General features: G+C 39.1%; 1 protein-coding gene across 2 annotated transcripts in view; it reads right to left on the reverse strand.

The window, feature by feature from the left end:
- Positions 1-265: 265 nt before the first annotated feature.
- si:ch73-63e15.2 (protein strawberry notch homolog 2) overlaps positions 266-13,753 on the reverse strand; it is a 90,188-nt gene continuing 76,700 nt past the window's right edge. For both annotated transcript variants that reach the window (XM_056447403.1, XM_056447404.1), the window contains 19 exons: positions 12,849-13,002; positions 11,574-11,750; positions 9,463-9,560; positions 9,003-9,085; positions 8,737-8,919; positions 8,505-8,626; positions 6,619-6,750; positions 6,398-6,533; positions 6,022-6,134; positions 5,853-5,924; positions 5,660-5,768; positions 5,496-5,567; positions 5,274-5,417; positions 5,094-5,188; positions 4,622-4,714; positions 4,290-4,421; positions 4,038-4,114; positions 3,763-3,953; positions 266-3,465 (listed from right to left, as the gene is read on the reverse strand). In XM_056447403.1, coding sequence (XP_056303378.1) covers positions 2,666-3,465; positions 3,763-3,953; positions 4,038-4,114; positions 4,290-4,421; positions 4,622-4,714; positions 5,094-5,188; positions 5,274-5,417; positions 5,496-5,567; positions 5,660-5,768; positions 5,853-5,924; positions 6,022-6,134; positions 6,398-6,533; positions 6,619-6,750; positions 8,505-8,626; positions 8,737-8,919; positions 9,003-9,085; positions 9,463-9,560; positions 11,574-11,750; positions 12,849-13,002 — 2,983 coding nt within the window. In that variant the 3' untranslated portion in view covers positions 266-2,665. The remainder of the gene's footprint in view (positions 3,466-3,762; positions 3,954-4,037; positions 4,115-4,289; positions 4,422-4,621; positions 4,715-5,093; positions 5,189-5,273; positions 5,418-5,495; positions 5,568-5,659; positions 5,769-5,852; positions 5,925-6,021; positions 6,135-6,397; positions 6,534-6,618; positions 6,751-8,504; positions 8,627-8,736; positions 8,920-9,002; positions 9,086-9,462; positions 9,561-11,573; positions 11,751-12,848; positions 13,003-13,753) is intronic.

Here is a 13,753-nt window from a genome sequence, read left to right on the forward strand (position 1 = left end):
CCTGCTTGTAGCTTTCTAGTGATCGTGAAGACACTAATTAGGGTGTTCAGGTGTGTTTGATTAGTGTTGGAGCAAATCTCTGCAGGGACACCAGCCCTCGAGGATCAAGTTTGCCCATGCCTGACCTAGAAAGAGCTTGATTAGCTGCATCAGGTGTGTCTAATTGGGGTTGGAACTAAAGTTTGCAGGACACCGGCCCTCCAGGACTGAGTTGAGACACCACTGACCTAATGCAACAAAAAATCATCGAAAGCACAACATAAAATCAGGATTCTGAACATTTTATTTTTTTTGTTAACAACAAACTGTAATAAGTTCCTTTCTTTAGATGTGTAGAAAACAATTTCTTTAAGAAACAGTCGAAAGGCACAGTTTGCTTTTGCAATATATACAACTGGATCTTAATCATAAATAAGCCTTTAGAAAAGCATAACAAAAGCATAACCAATAAGAACACAGGAATAAAACGTTTGGAGATACATACACTCAGTAGCAAATTTTCTTTCCATAGCAATAAATTACATAAATGCCATACTGATATAAAAGCCAAGCCGATGAATCGAGATGTTTACATTCCCAACAAGAGCCTTGAGCGAACATAGCAGAACTGGATCACACACCATACAGGAACACAGTTATGCACATTTTAGTGCAAATCATACACAGAGCAAGACGAATGCATTTCTAGTTAGTAACAGAGGTTAACTTTGACTTTGCCCAATATAAATGGCCTCATCGTATAGTGCTTAAAATGCAAGTCTTTTCTATGAGAGGCACTGAGACACCTGGAACACACTGTGGATCACAAACTATTAGATTCTCTAAAATAACCAAACAGTTTTTGAATTTAATTCAACACGATGGGAACTACACACACTGAGTATGGAAGAAAAAAACTCACTACTCATATTACGTAAATGTTTTCAAGTGCAAATGTGTCGAAGATTGTCCCTTGATAAACAGAATGAAAGAAATTTGTGCAGACGATAAGCAACGATGGATAAATAAATAATATTTGATCTGTCTCACTGACAAGATTTTACAGAGAAGAACCTTCCTTTTACGCATACGTTAAACATAGCATACATCTGATTTAAAGATATATATATATATATATATATATATTTATAATAAACAAACATTTTGAATTGTTAATAAATTTCATCCTGAGATAGGGAGTGGTTTTGACACCTTAGAGCATGAATATTTGAGTTTCGGTTCTGGATATTGCAGTGGAAATATTTAAGATTGTATAATTGCATAAGGATTAGGAAAAAAACAACAACTAAATATTCAATGACTCAGTGCAGCAGAAAGATAACAGCGAGATCATTTAGTCAAATTTAGTTTTGTTTGGAACTGTTTGTTAAAATGATTACTGCATCAATAACATAAAACAGAAACAAATAATTAAAATGTCCCTTTAAAATTAAATACAAATAATCAAGTAATTCGTATACACGTTTGACGGATTTAAAATACTATATATATTATTAATATTAACCTATTAAATAAAGGGCTTCGATTCAACTAGATAAAAATGAATTGCCCTTTCTTGACTGTACCCTGGATGCATTTCACATTGTAACGAATGCTCTATTCGAATATTTTAGCTTTTTTAAACATTGGATTCCAAGAAAAAAAAATTGAAGTACGAAGTCAGCTAATAGATGTTACCGCTTTGTCTTTTTACATTGCGAGACGGGGCACAGCAGGATTAGACGGTTCTGGTTCAGAACACAAGAGAGACAGCTGCACAGGTAAGTGATCTGTAGGTAGTTACGCTCTCCTACTAGCACAATTGTTTCAAGGCCTGATAAATAAAGGCAATAAATACATTACAAACATCTGCACGTGAACAATGTGAGTACATCTACATTCCACTTTTAGATTCCGAAGGCACATTTCGACAGTAACCTGTTTTCTTGCTCCTCAGGAAAAGTGTTTTGTCTAATAGAAGTTTGTCATGGAAATGTAAAGCTGATGATTGTCTGAGTTTAAACTCGTCACCGAAATGCACGTTGTAGTATGTCTAGCATATCTGAAGTAAAATTTAGGAATATGTGTGAATCTGTGGCCGTAAAACCTTTAGTATAGAAAGAAAGACACTTGAGGCACCATTTGGGATTCCTCAGGATGTCAAATAGGCAGAATCCTTTAAAGAACCTTTAGGCATACTAAACAATGAAGAAAGACAGGAATGTTCTTTGAGGAACCTACAAATAGATCCTTTAGAAAAACAGTTTCTCCAGTGATCTCATTATAAAAGAAAGTCTTTGAGGCATTTAAAATACACATTGAAGATCTTAGAGGCATATATAAAGATGTACTAGGTATTTTAAAGGGTTCCTCCAGAGAGGAACCAAAATGTTACCTCAAGCGTCTTATAATTCCTACATACTCAATCTTAAGGAGCTTATGCACAATATACTGTCTAAGGTGGATTGATAGAACTTAAATGATCTTTGGTAAATCAATACTACTTAAAGTGTATAAAACTGATGATGCTAAAACTGGGACGTTCTGTCAGGGTGTATGGAGACAAAACTCTATAGGAATTGAACTTCCTCCATCTTGTGAAGCCAGTGGTGGAGCAGGATGCCGGCAGTGGTCCGACTACGGCCCTGAGTGAGTGCATTTGCAGGAGAGTCTGACTAGAGGGGTCTCATTCGGGTTGTTGGTACTGAATGACGGACTGGCGTAGTTCTGGTCCACCTCGCAGCATGCTGCTCAACACCTCCCGTGCATTTATAATGGCTTCAGAGCTGCTGTGGCCGTTGGGTAATGGGAGCATGTGCTGGTCTGTAGGGGGGAGAGAGACTTGCGATAACGAGGAAGACGATGAGGATGGGGTGATTGAGGGAGTGAAGTGGGACAAGGAGGAAGAGAAGGAACTTGACACAACCATAGGTACAGATGAAGATGCATCTGAGGAGGAAGATGCAGGGACAGTCTGGGTAGGTGTTGTTGTGATGAATGAGTTAAAAGGCAGCAATATGTCTAACAGGTCATTGTGTTGCACTGAGGTGCTTCCCTCTACGGGCTGGCTCTCCTGCTGCGGTTGCTCTTGAATAAATTCTTCAAAGTTAAAGTTATCCACTAAAGGTTCGGTTGGCCTGGAGAAGTTGTCTACATCCAGAGCAGCTTGGGAGGAGGGTGAAGAATTGCAAATCGTCAGGTCCAGGATTTCTTTCAAAGGATTTGGTACAGAAGGGAACGAGGGGAAGGAGATGTATGGAGTTGTCAGGCTGGTAGCTGCTAAAGACTGGGTGAACAAATTCGAGAAGAGTTCTTGATGCTGTTGCTGCGCCATGAGCCTCTGATGCTCCTCAGCCTGACGCTGCTCCAGCACTAGCTGCTCCAGCGCTTTCTGCTCCTTCTCTCTACGCCGCTGCTTCACCTCAGAGTCCATTCTCAACAACTCCTGACGCACTTTTGTTATGCAGGTCTCTGGGATTTGTATACCTAGGTAAAACAGGGAACATCAATTAGAAGATGCTGAATTCCTTTGCACAATTTCAATGGTATCTGAACCTATAACCTTTTGGTTGTCAGTAGAGAGGATAACACTCCACTAGTCAGGAACACCTAAAGTAAAGTCAACATGTTGGCAGGAATAGCCTTGTGGACAGTGCACCAACAAATAGTCCTGGCTTGTGGACTTTTGCCTGATTCCAGCTTTGCTTCCTGTCTAAATATAGTCCTGTCCTTATAAAAGCAAAACACAAAAAACAAACCATAATGATCAACAGGCTGACTCACCAACTTGTTTTTTACTGTCTTTGGTCTTGAGACGGACAATCTGGAGTAAAGTTGAGCTGGTGATATCAGCAACAACATCAGACACATGTTTCCACACACGAAGCAGAGCGCCGCACAACATGTGGTATTGACGCAATCGAGTGCCCATTGAACACTCCTGACCATCGTCTATCCTCTTGCACCTCCCATACCTGCAGGAAACATATATCCATGTTAAATTCGCTGAGTTTGGCTAGTACCAAGACAGAAGCCTGGAAGATGTTTTGTTTACTCACAGGTTAGCATGGCTGCACTTCCTTAAAGAGAAATTGAACTGGTTTTCCCAGCTCTCCTGTACATCCACTGGAGTGACCTGAAGCAAGTGTAGAAAACGTCAGCATCTTAGACCCATAATGCTCACTAGATGGCAGCAGAGGCAATTTTCATTGCATTCCTGCATCTTCTACATCAAGGAGGGTTTCTAGCATAAGAGGGTCCTCTCATTTTATTTGGAGAATGTTAGAGTATGTTGATGAGCTTGAACACACCTTTCTGTATTTTTGTTGGAGATTATCAATGCTTTCTGGATGGGCTTGCTTGCCAATGTTTGGTTTGTAGAGGATCATGTTGCGTTCCTTGCCCTGCACGGCTAGCAGCACACATGGGTGGTTACCTCTCAACTGCAAAGACAGGCACCAACATGTTCACCATCAGTCAACATCAGACAAATATGAAAGAACTCTAATGACACATGAACCCTCCTTCACCCCTGAACAGGAAGGTTCTTCCAAGGAAGCATCTTTCCCTTATTAGTAAAAGGAAGCTACATGCAAATTTTGAAAAGATGAGATCATTTTTTCCCTTTCACCCAAATACTCACTCTATAGGACATGTAGAAGCCTTCATCCGGTTTGTTGAGGCTTTCAAACTTTTCGAGAGCCTCCGACCAAGGCATGCCTCTATCTACACTTATCTGTGCAACAAAACAAACATAATGTTTATCAAACTGTCCACAATGATTGGACAAGTGCCCAACATGTTCAGGCTGTGAGTGGATCCAAGATCTAAGCAAAAGAGAAAGTTCTTGAAGTGCGGTTTATTGTCGGTCAAAGAACTACTTGACTGGTAAACTGGCTGGGAAACCAGTTCTTATTGCGTAAGCTGTCAAAATAAGCTTTCCGCTTGTGGAAGGGATTATTATCGTGTTTGCAGCATGCATAACACATGAAACTCCAGTGCCTTGGGCATGTTTTCTGTGCTCATTGAAGAGCTATTTTGTGTGAAACTCAACATGAAAATATCAGCCCAGCTTGGTGAGTTTTTAACTTTCACACTTTTCAAAAAAGACAAACCTTATAGAGGACAACTTGACCATCTTGAGGGTTTCCTGCTGTCAGGAACTTTTCATGCGTCTCTTCATAGATCTGATCATTTCCTGGAGCCAGATCTAAGAGAAAGCAGATAACTGGCTGTCACGTAAAAAGATCGATCCAACTTAAAAGTACCACACCACCAGAAGAAGCTCTGCTTACCCAGTATTCCCAGATCATAACTGCCCCCTTTTTTGTCCATTTCAATCAAGTAGTCGAAATTGTCTGTGAAGTACTGGAAGAGAGAGTTCTGTTTGTGCACCTCAAGACCCAGTATCCGGTTGAGGAACTTGGTGATATTGCAGTCTGACACAAAGAGGAATCACACAGTCAGAGGGAAGATGTGGATGCCAGCACTTAACAAAAATATAACAGAAGCCTCACCTTTTTCAATGTTGATGCCCAAGCGGGATTGACTGCACAGCATGCCTACATCCATCATACCATACTTCATATCTAAGATTAGAAGTCATCGAAACCTTTGGTGAGATTAAGGTTCTAGCTAATGCACATCTTAAGAGAGTAATGGACAAACAGAGCCCTTTTACCTCTGAAAAACATGGCGTCTCCACCAGGATAGTCCTTTGGAGGAGGTACCTTGCTTTCAGTCTGACCAAGGATGGTTTTGGTGATCTTATCTAGAGCTTTGGTGCCATACTGTGAGGAACAGCCAAAACATTGTGTTAGTCAATGAGTTGTGTATTACTCTGTGTTACTGTGTCAAGTGAAACAGTTACTTACTTTATTTTCAAAGTTGTATTTGCTCAGGTCTCTAGACTCTGTGGCTCTCCTATCACCATGCGTCAACGCTCCCTATTAAAATGTAAATGAACAGTCAAGACCAAAGAACTTGTTTGAACATGCATATGTGCAAAATAAATAAGAGTTAATCAGCATTTCAGGGACGCACCAGGCTCTCCAGCCTCTTCGCCACGATAGATGCAAAACGTCGCTCTCCTGCCAATTCGGAGATAAGGAAGATGTACTCCGGTGCATTGACTTGGTTGGAACGATGTGTGCGCCCTGAGGAACAGAGTGAGTTGTGAGCTAGTAGTTGTGGTATGGTGACACTCTTTATAGTAAGAGAGCTTTGATGGCAAGGTTAGAGGTTATGGCTGATTGATGCAGGTGGAATTATTGATGCTACATTGGACTGGAGGTGTAGACAGTGTAACCACTTTAAACAGCATCAAAGCATTGCAGTCTTTTCCGAAGACTGTCCTACTTAGAGTAGTCAAAATAACTGGTGCATGGCCACAAATTTTATAGGTATGCATGCTACTCACCAAACTGCTGGATGGCTCTGTCTGCACTCCAAGGCAACTCCAGGGTCATGTGAACCCTCCGGCACTTGTTCTTAACTCTTCTGTCAGCCTGAAGTGAAATCCCTGAACTGGCCGCTTCAGATATGATGGCTACCAACTGAAACGAGTAAGGCAAATTGTGTTTCTGGATGCACCAAGGAAATCAGAACCTAAAAGCTTCAAATTCCTTCATTGACGCTCACCTTCTCGCCATTCATGAACCGATCTTTCTCTTTGATGTTGATTTGGTCGATGGTGTGGCCTTGTTCAGCACGGGACTCATATTGGACACTGCCATTAGGTCGACGTACCACTCGGCCTTTCCGTCCCGTCATCTGGGCACATAAACAATGCATCTTTAGTGCTTGTTTATTTATTTATTTTTTGAAGAACTAACCATCCTTGGAAGGTCACAACACAGCAAAAACTCTATCTAGTCAGGCGTTATAATCTCATTTGTGGCCAAAAATCGTATTTATCTTGTTTTAAGAATTCAATATAGCTGTGTTTCCATCCACCTATTTTTATGTGCAATTTGGATATGCGGATAAAAAATGGTTGATGGAAACACCATGATGCGCAAAAGTTTTGAAAATGCACATAAAAAAACGTATGCGCATAACTGAGTAGGATAAACTTTTTATTCGATAAGATGCGCATAAGCTACGCTGGAAACACTTTTACCGAACTAAAGTTCCCTCTTTGCTTGTGATGCGAGATCAGATTGTGTTAGATTGTTATGATTATTTAAAGATTATTTATCTTTTTTTCTTACTTTTTCCTTATTAAAGTTTAAAGTTAAGTATTTTACCAGCAAATTTAGCCTGTTTCCAATCAGAATTATAATTTAGGACCAGCCTTGTATTTTTAATACTTCATCTTAGCTGTAATAACTTGTTTTAAGTTTCCCCATTAAAAAAGTTAGTTGTTGTTCAAAAAAGTCACCTATACTTGCTTCTTATTTTTGTTGTAGTAAGCTTCAGTATTTTGAGAAGCAACAAGTAATAATTTTGTCTTAATTTGAATAAAAAATGTGAACAAGCATGTACACCAACCGGCCACTTTATTAGGTACACCTGTCCAACAGCTCGTTAATGCAAATTTATAATCACCCAATCAAATGGCAGCAACTCAATGCATTTAGGCATGTAGACATGGTCAAGACAATCTGCTGCAGTTTAAACCCAGCATCAGAATGGTGAACAAAGGTGATTTAACTGACTTTGAACGTTGCATAGTTGTTGGTGCCAGACGGACTGGTCTGAGTCCTTCAAACCTGCTGATATTCTGGGATTTTCACACACAACCATCTCTAGGGTTTATAGACAACACTGACTGGATCGAGCTTATGCAATGGCAACGGTAACTCAAATAACCACTCGTTACAACCAAGGTCTGCAGAAGAGCATCTCTGAATGCACAATACATCCAACCTTGAGACGGATGGGCTACAGCAGCAGAAGAGTGTCATAAAGAACGAATTATCTGAGACTGATTTCTTAAACATGACAATGAGTTCACTCTACTCAAATGGCCTCTACAGTCACCAGATCTCAATCCAATAAAGCACCTTTGGGATGTGGTGAAACGGGAGATTATAATCATAATGGATGTTCAGCCGACAAATCTGCAACAACTTCGTGATGCTATCATGACTATATAGACCAAAATTTATATTTCCAGTACCTTGTTGAATCTATGTCACAAAGGATAAAGGCAGTTCTGAAGGCAAAAGGAGGTCCAACCTGGTACTAGTAAGGTGTACCTAATAAAGTGGCCGGTGAGTGTGTGTGTGATCTTGTTTTAAGTTTAAATGCTTTGGCTCATTTTAAGAGACTATAATAACAATTCTTAAATTAAGAGGACTTTTCCTGTTTAGTAACTCTAGTTTTAAGAACTTTTCACACAAAATAATAAAAAAAGGTTTAAAAAGAAATTTATAGTATAGTTTTAAGATAATTAGACTAAAAACATTGCTTGAGGAAGTGTTATAATACACATTTTAAGACTTTTTTCCTGTACTAAAGCCTAGGTAAGTTGTAAGGTAAGTGGTCATTTTTTTGCAGTGAATATATACATAAATACTGACCTCTGATACTTTTTCTGGCCCTCCAAATTTATCAATGAGCTCATCCAATGTGTTGAGAGGTAGTTCTTTTCCCAGCTCAGCGATCTTGTTGAGAAGCCCTTGTTTCATGTCCTCTAACCGTGCTAAGGATGTATGAGATGAAAACTGATTGCTTAAACTGACATCAAAGGTGCTGTAACCTACTTAAGATCTTCAGGCTAAATCGAGATAATATACAAAATAGTCAGCATACCCTTTTGATAGCTGGTTTGATCAACGAAGATGACATCGTCGTTATTGTCCTGAATTGAGTCAGGTGAAGAGTTGGAGTCGCTGTCCATGACGTCGGACTCAGTGCTGCTGTCATCGCTGATGTTGATCACTGCTGTGTCGGTGCCTTGTCTGGGTTGCTTTGATTGCCTGGTCCGTGGTTTACCTGAAAGAGATTGTCCAATCAAACCATGAGGCTCAAAGATAGACAATTCATAATCGATGATTCAATAGCACAACTCTACTCACGTTTCCTCTTATTCCCCGCCCCTTTTTCTCTCATCTGCTTTTCTGATGGAAAGTGCTTGAAGACCAGAGACTGAAAAACACCTCTGAGGAGCACACAAACACACACTGTGTTAAGGCAGAAAATGCCACTTCTGAAAAAAGTGCTTTTGTGGCTGATGGGCTCAAGGAAGTGGTTCTTATCAGCAAACACTTACTCACAGGTTTCAGAATGATACATGGATTGCGAGGTGACCACAGTAACGCAAATAGTGAGAAACCTTTCTATCATTGTGAAACTTTGAGATCACTACTCTGGAAAAGGAGTAGTCATAAAGTGGCTGGATATTTAAAGAGTGTCAGATCACCCAAACATTTGAATTCTGTCCTCATTTATTTACCCTCCATGTTTCTTCATCTTCTGAACACTGTTGAAAATATTTTGAAGAGAATCTGAGAGATCAGATGCCCAAATTTCACTTACTCAGCAGCAGAGACAAATCGGTCCAAGTGTCCGTCGTTTTCGTCGAGGACTTCTCTGGTTCGAGCCTCACCTGTTGACTGAAGCCCTATTACGACACACTAGAGAGAAGAAAAACAAGTGTAAAATGTCTACAGCAACAAACAATCTGTCATTAGAGACACTTAAGGGGCTATTCACACAGAGCACGTCTTTGTGTCTAAATATGCGATATGCAGCACTTGTGGATTTTTTTAAACTCCTCCACCATGTTGTTGTTGTCATGCCAACAAGCTGCTTTAAACAGAAGTGTGAAATGATTACGCCACCTCTGAGTTTGTCTGATAGGTCACCTGATGTTGATGTGTGACATAACTTGATATTGCACCTTAAAGGGCCATGAAACCCCCCTGTCTCTGCAGGGTGTTTAAACACCTCTAGTTTCAAAACAGTCAGGAAAGTGAGCGTGTCCAGCTTTGTTTAGGTGGGAGTGGCGAAGAGGGAAGGGTTTGCATGAAAAGGGGAGTTTAAGTACATGCACACGCTGTGTTTCACAGCACCAACACAAACACAGACGCAGGGGAGACAGACAGTGACTATGTTTACATAGACATCAGTAATCAAATTATTTGCCTTAATCTGAATAAGACAATAATAAGATTAAAGTGTTTACATGAGTTGTTTTTTGAATGTTCCTATCATGATGATCCTGTTTTACATCTTATAGCACATAATTTAATTAACATCATTGCATCATTGCCACGCTATCCACATTTCCTCCGGAGTTTCATGTAATTTCGGGTGTTTTATTCTTAATTTGTGGACTTTAACTGCAGTTTGGCTCTTTAACTTTCATTCCTTTCATTCACCACATGACAAACGAGGTATTGGATGTGAGGAACTGCTGTAAGAGTTACGCATTTCTCTGTAGATGCAGAGACCCGGTAGGTACAGAGAATAGTGTCAAACAGCCGTGTGTATATGTGTATATAGACTATTCTGTCACAAAATGCAGCGAAAATTATACACGGCCAAAATCCTACGAGACAGTAATAGTTTGATTAAGGTGTTTACATGTTTACATTCGGAGTGCAGCATTTACAGCGGATCTTTCGGTGCATAATATTGTAGTGATATTAACGTACTGTAAACCTAGTGATTAAATCATTTTGACTAAGGTATGTCTTTAAAAACTGAAAGAATACTGCTGACGATACTTACTAACTTAGCCTCTGAATAAAAATAAACAAGGAACATTGATCACACATTTACTAAATCCGTAGAGACTGGACAATCAACATGAACTGGAACTCTTTTTTTAAAAGGAGATGAATGGCAAATCCAGATTTCACCATTTCCAGATCTCTCGGAAGCTCTCGGGTAAAAAATATTCCTTACGAATGTATTTTTGTCGCGTGTTAGCAGACCACTGTAATCCACAAATGTGGTATCACACGTGAGCGGTGGCCTAATTATGGGAAAATGAAAGCAAAAACTTCATTGCGGCACATTTATAAACGACCCATGTCTGCAAACAATTCTTCTTCTTCTACTTGTTTTAATTCTGGTTGGCAACACAATGTGGCGTCTTTCTGCTATTTGAACACTGTAACAGGTCTTCGAAGCTACAGTATATCATGCATATTAATGAAGTTGCACTTCATTAACAATAGAGCACGCTGATTGGTTCAACTAAAGTCTTTCTCATGATTTAATGATGAAAACTCAATGACGTCATGTTGTACCGGCCGGTACAGACATCCAGTCTCGCTGGATCTCACACAAGGATCTCATGGCCGTGACGTAGTTTTAAAATTTATTTTCAAACCGGAAAAACGAATTTGCTCGAAACAACGCAAAAACAACCAGTTTTAATTTTTTTGTAAAATATATATGTCGTAATAGTGTTTTTAGCAGCGTTGGGACACATATATGACTGTCAACATCTCAAAATATGTGTTTTGGTGTTTTGTGACCCTTTAAGTGCAACACTTGCTGCAAAAGATGCGATATGCAAGCGTAACGATCGTGTAAATCACATGTTTACAAAGTAAAACAATAGAAAAGTAGCACGTTGGAATGGAAAAAGACGTTCGGTGTGAATGCCCCCTAAAAAGCTCCTAAATATGACTTACCTTCCCTGCCTCCAGCTCCTTTTTGGCCAGTTCCACCAGGCAGCGCACCTTAGCGGCGATGCAGAGGTATTTAAAGAAACGTTGGTGGGACGACCAAAACTGACCCCAGAGAGACTTTCTGGAGCTCATGCAGAGTTCGTCAGCGGCCTGCATGAACACCCGCAAAGCTTCCGCCCACTGCAGAGGAGATAGTGTCAGCCACAAATGCAGACGCTTGTCTATTTTCTAAATTTACAGATACAGTTAACCAAAAATCATCAGTTACATCATCATCATTTATTCGCCCCCGCACTGACTATATTTTCATGTGCACCAAAAATAAGTTTATTTCCAGTAAGCGTATTAAGTAGGTGTGTTACTGGCTACTGTTTAATCTTTGCAAAACACATTTCCATTCACATTTTCACTTATTGAAAGCATAACCTAAGTGATTATCATTGCAATGCTGGTTGTGGTTGTGCATGCACTTGGATGCAGATGTGGAGCAGAGATTACACAGCAAATTGTGTTGATTGTGGGCCAATGCTGCTTGGCTTAAATTAGTAATAATGTGATCAAACTGGAGTTTACATGTGTGCCACATAGATTAATGTGATTATTATTACTATTATGAGCTTAACTTAATGACATTGATTGAAGAATTATGTTTACACGTGTCAACGTTTAATCACGGTATGGTCAGAATCCCATAATAATCTACATAAGAAGATGCGTGTGTATGTAGTCATTGGTTCAAACCCATATACAGTATCAATATAACTAAAGTGAATGAGGAATGGATATTTAAATGTGCTTTTAAAGTATTGTTAAAGGGGTTCTCACTACTATTGCACTCTATTCAATGTCTTCTAATGCCATATAATAGCATTCTGTGAGGAACAGACATTATGAACAGACATGTCATTTTGGACGCACTTTCAAGTCTATTTATATATAAATATGAATCCAAAAACATACTTTTATTATATTTTAATGATTATTTTTGCTGTATTGATGCTTTACAATGAGTTTCTGTACACTTTTTTTTGCATAAAACAACTTTTTGGTGGAGATAACATAGTTTTTGACATGTGTTACATGTACAGTCAATTGTACAGTCAAATGGCTGGGGTTAGTAGTGTTTTTGTACTTTTATTTATTATGACTGCCCTAAATTGAAAAGTAATGTGTGCGTTAAGTCTTAAAAATGGCCACTGATCAACGGGACTTGCCAGTTATGTACCTTAAAATACACATAAAATAGCTTAGATTGCAGAGATTTTTCTTGTAACTCACAAGTTTAGCAGCTTTGTTGTACACAAGCTTGAAATCGTTATCCAAGCTGATCTCTTCGATGCGGAACGAGACTCCTGAGAAGCTGAGCTGGCGAGCGATGTACATCCCGCTGACCTTCATATCCATGGCCACGATCTCCATTGCCCCGACACCCCTGCCAATTATTATTATTATTACTATTTCATTTATTGTACAACAATGTACAACATGACAAGTTGTGCCAGAGTTACGCTAATTTGCATCTGCAGTCCCTGGATGTTGTTACAAAATTACCAATATTTAATTACGAATGATACAACACACACACATATAATAATATCACATAATCATCAATCAAATTAGAAACAAATGAACGATTGCCTATTTGAGTTTCCTTAAGTCAAACTTTAAGTGTAAACTTTAAGTTCACAACAAACAATTTTGTGTTTAATAGACATCTTATAGACATCTAAATGTAGACAGCTTGACTAAAACAAGGCTAAACTTGGACTGTCAGTGAAAATCTAATAGACATCTAAGAATAGCCCAAAATGAGACTAGTCATCAAATAAACAGATTAGACAGATATTATATGGGTAGTCAATTATTTCTGTTTATTTGATGACTAGCCTCATATTGGCCTATTCTTAAACGTCTAATAGATTTTCACTGACAGCCCAAATTTAGCCTTGTTTTAGTCAAGATGACTATGTTTAGACGTCTATTAGACATCTTTTTTTAAACAAAAGAAATGCTTGCTGGGTTTTCGGCAGCTTGAAGTGAAAAAAACTGATTGTCCAAAAACAGTTTTCTTTATTTTAGATGAAATAATCTGTCTAGTATTCTCCTTACAGAAAATCACACATGGTTTAAGAGGAGAAATGTATATATTTAACACACATCAGTGAAAAAGCAAAGTTATCAGA

Source organism: Danio aesculapii, chromosome 22 (genome assembly GCF_903798145.1).
Source record: "Danio aesculapii chromosome 22, fDanAes4.1, whole genome shotgun sequence".
NCBI lineage: Eukaryota > Metazoa > Chordata > Actinopteri > Cypriniformes > Danionidae > Danio > Danio aesculapii.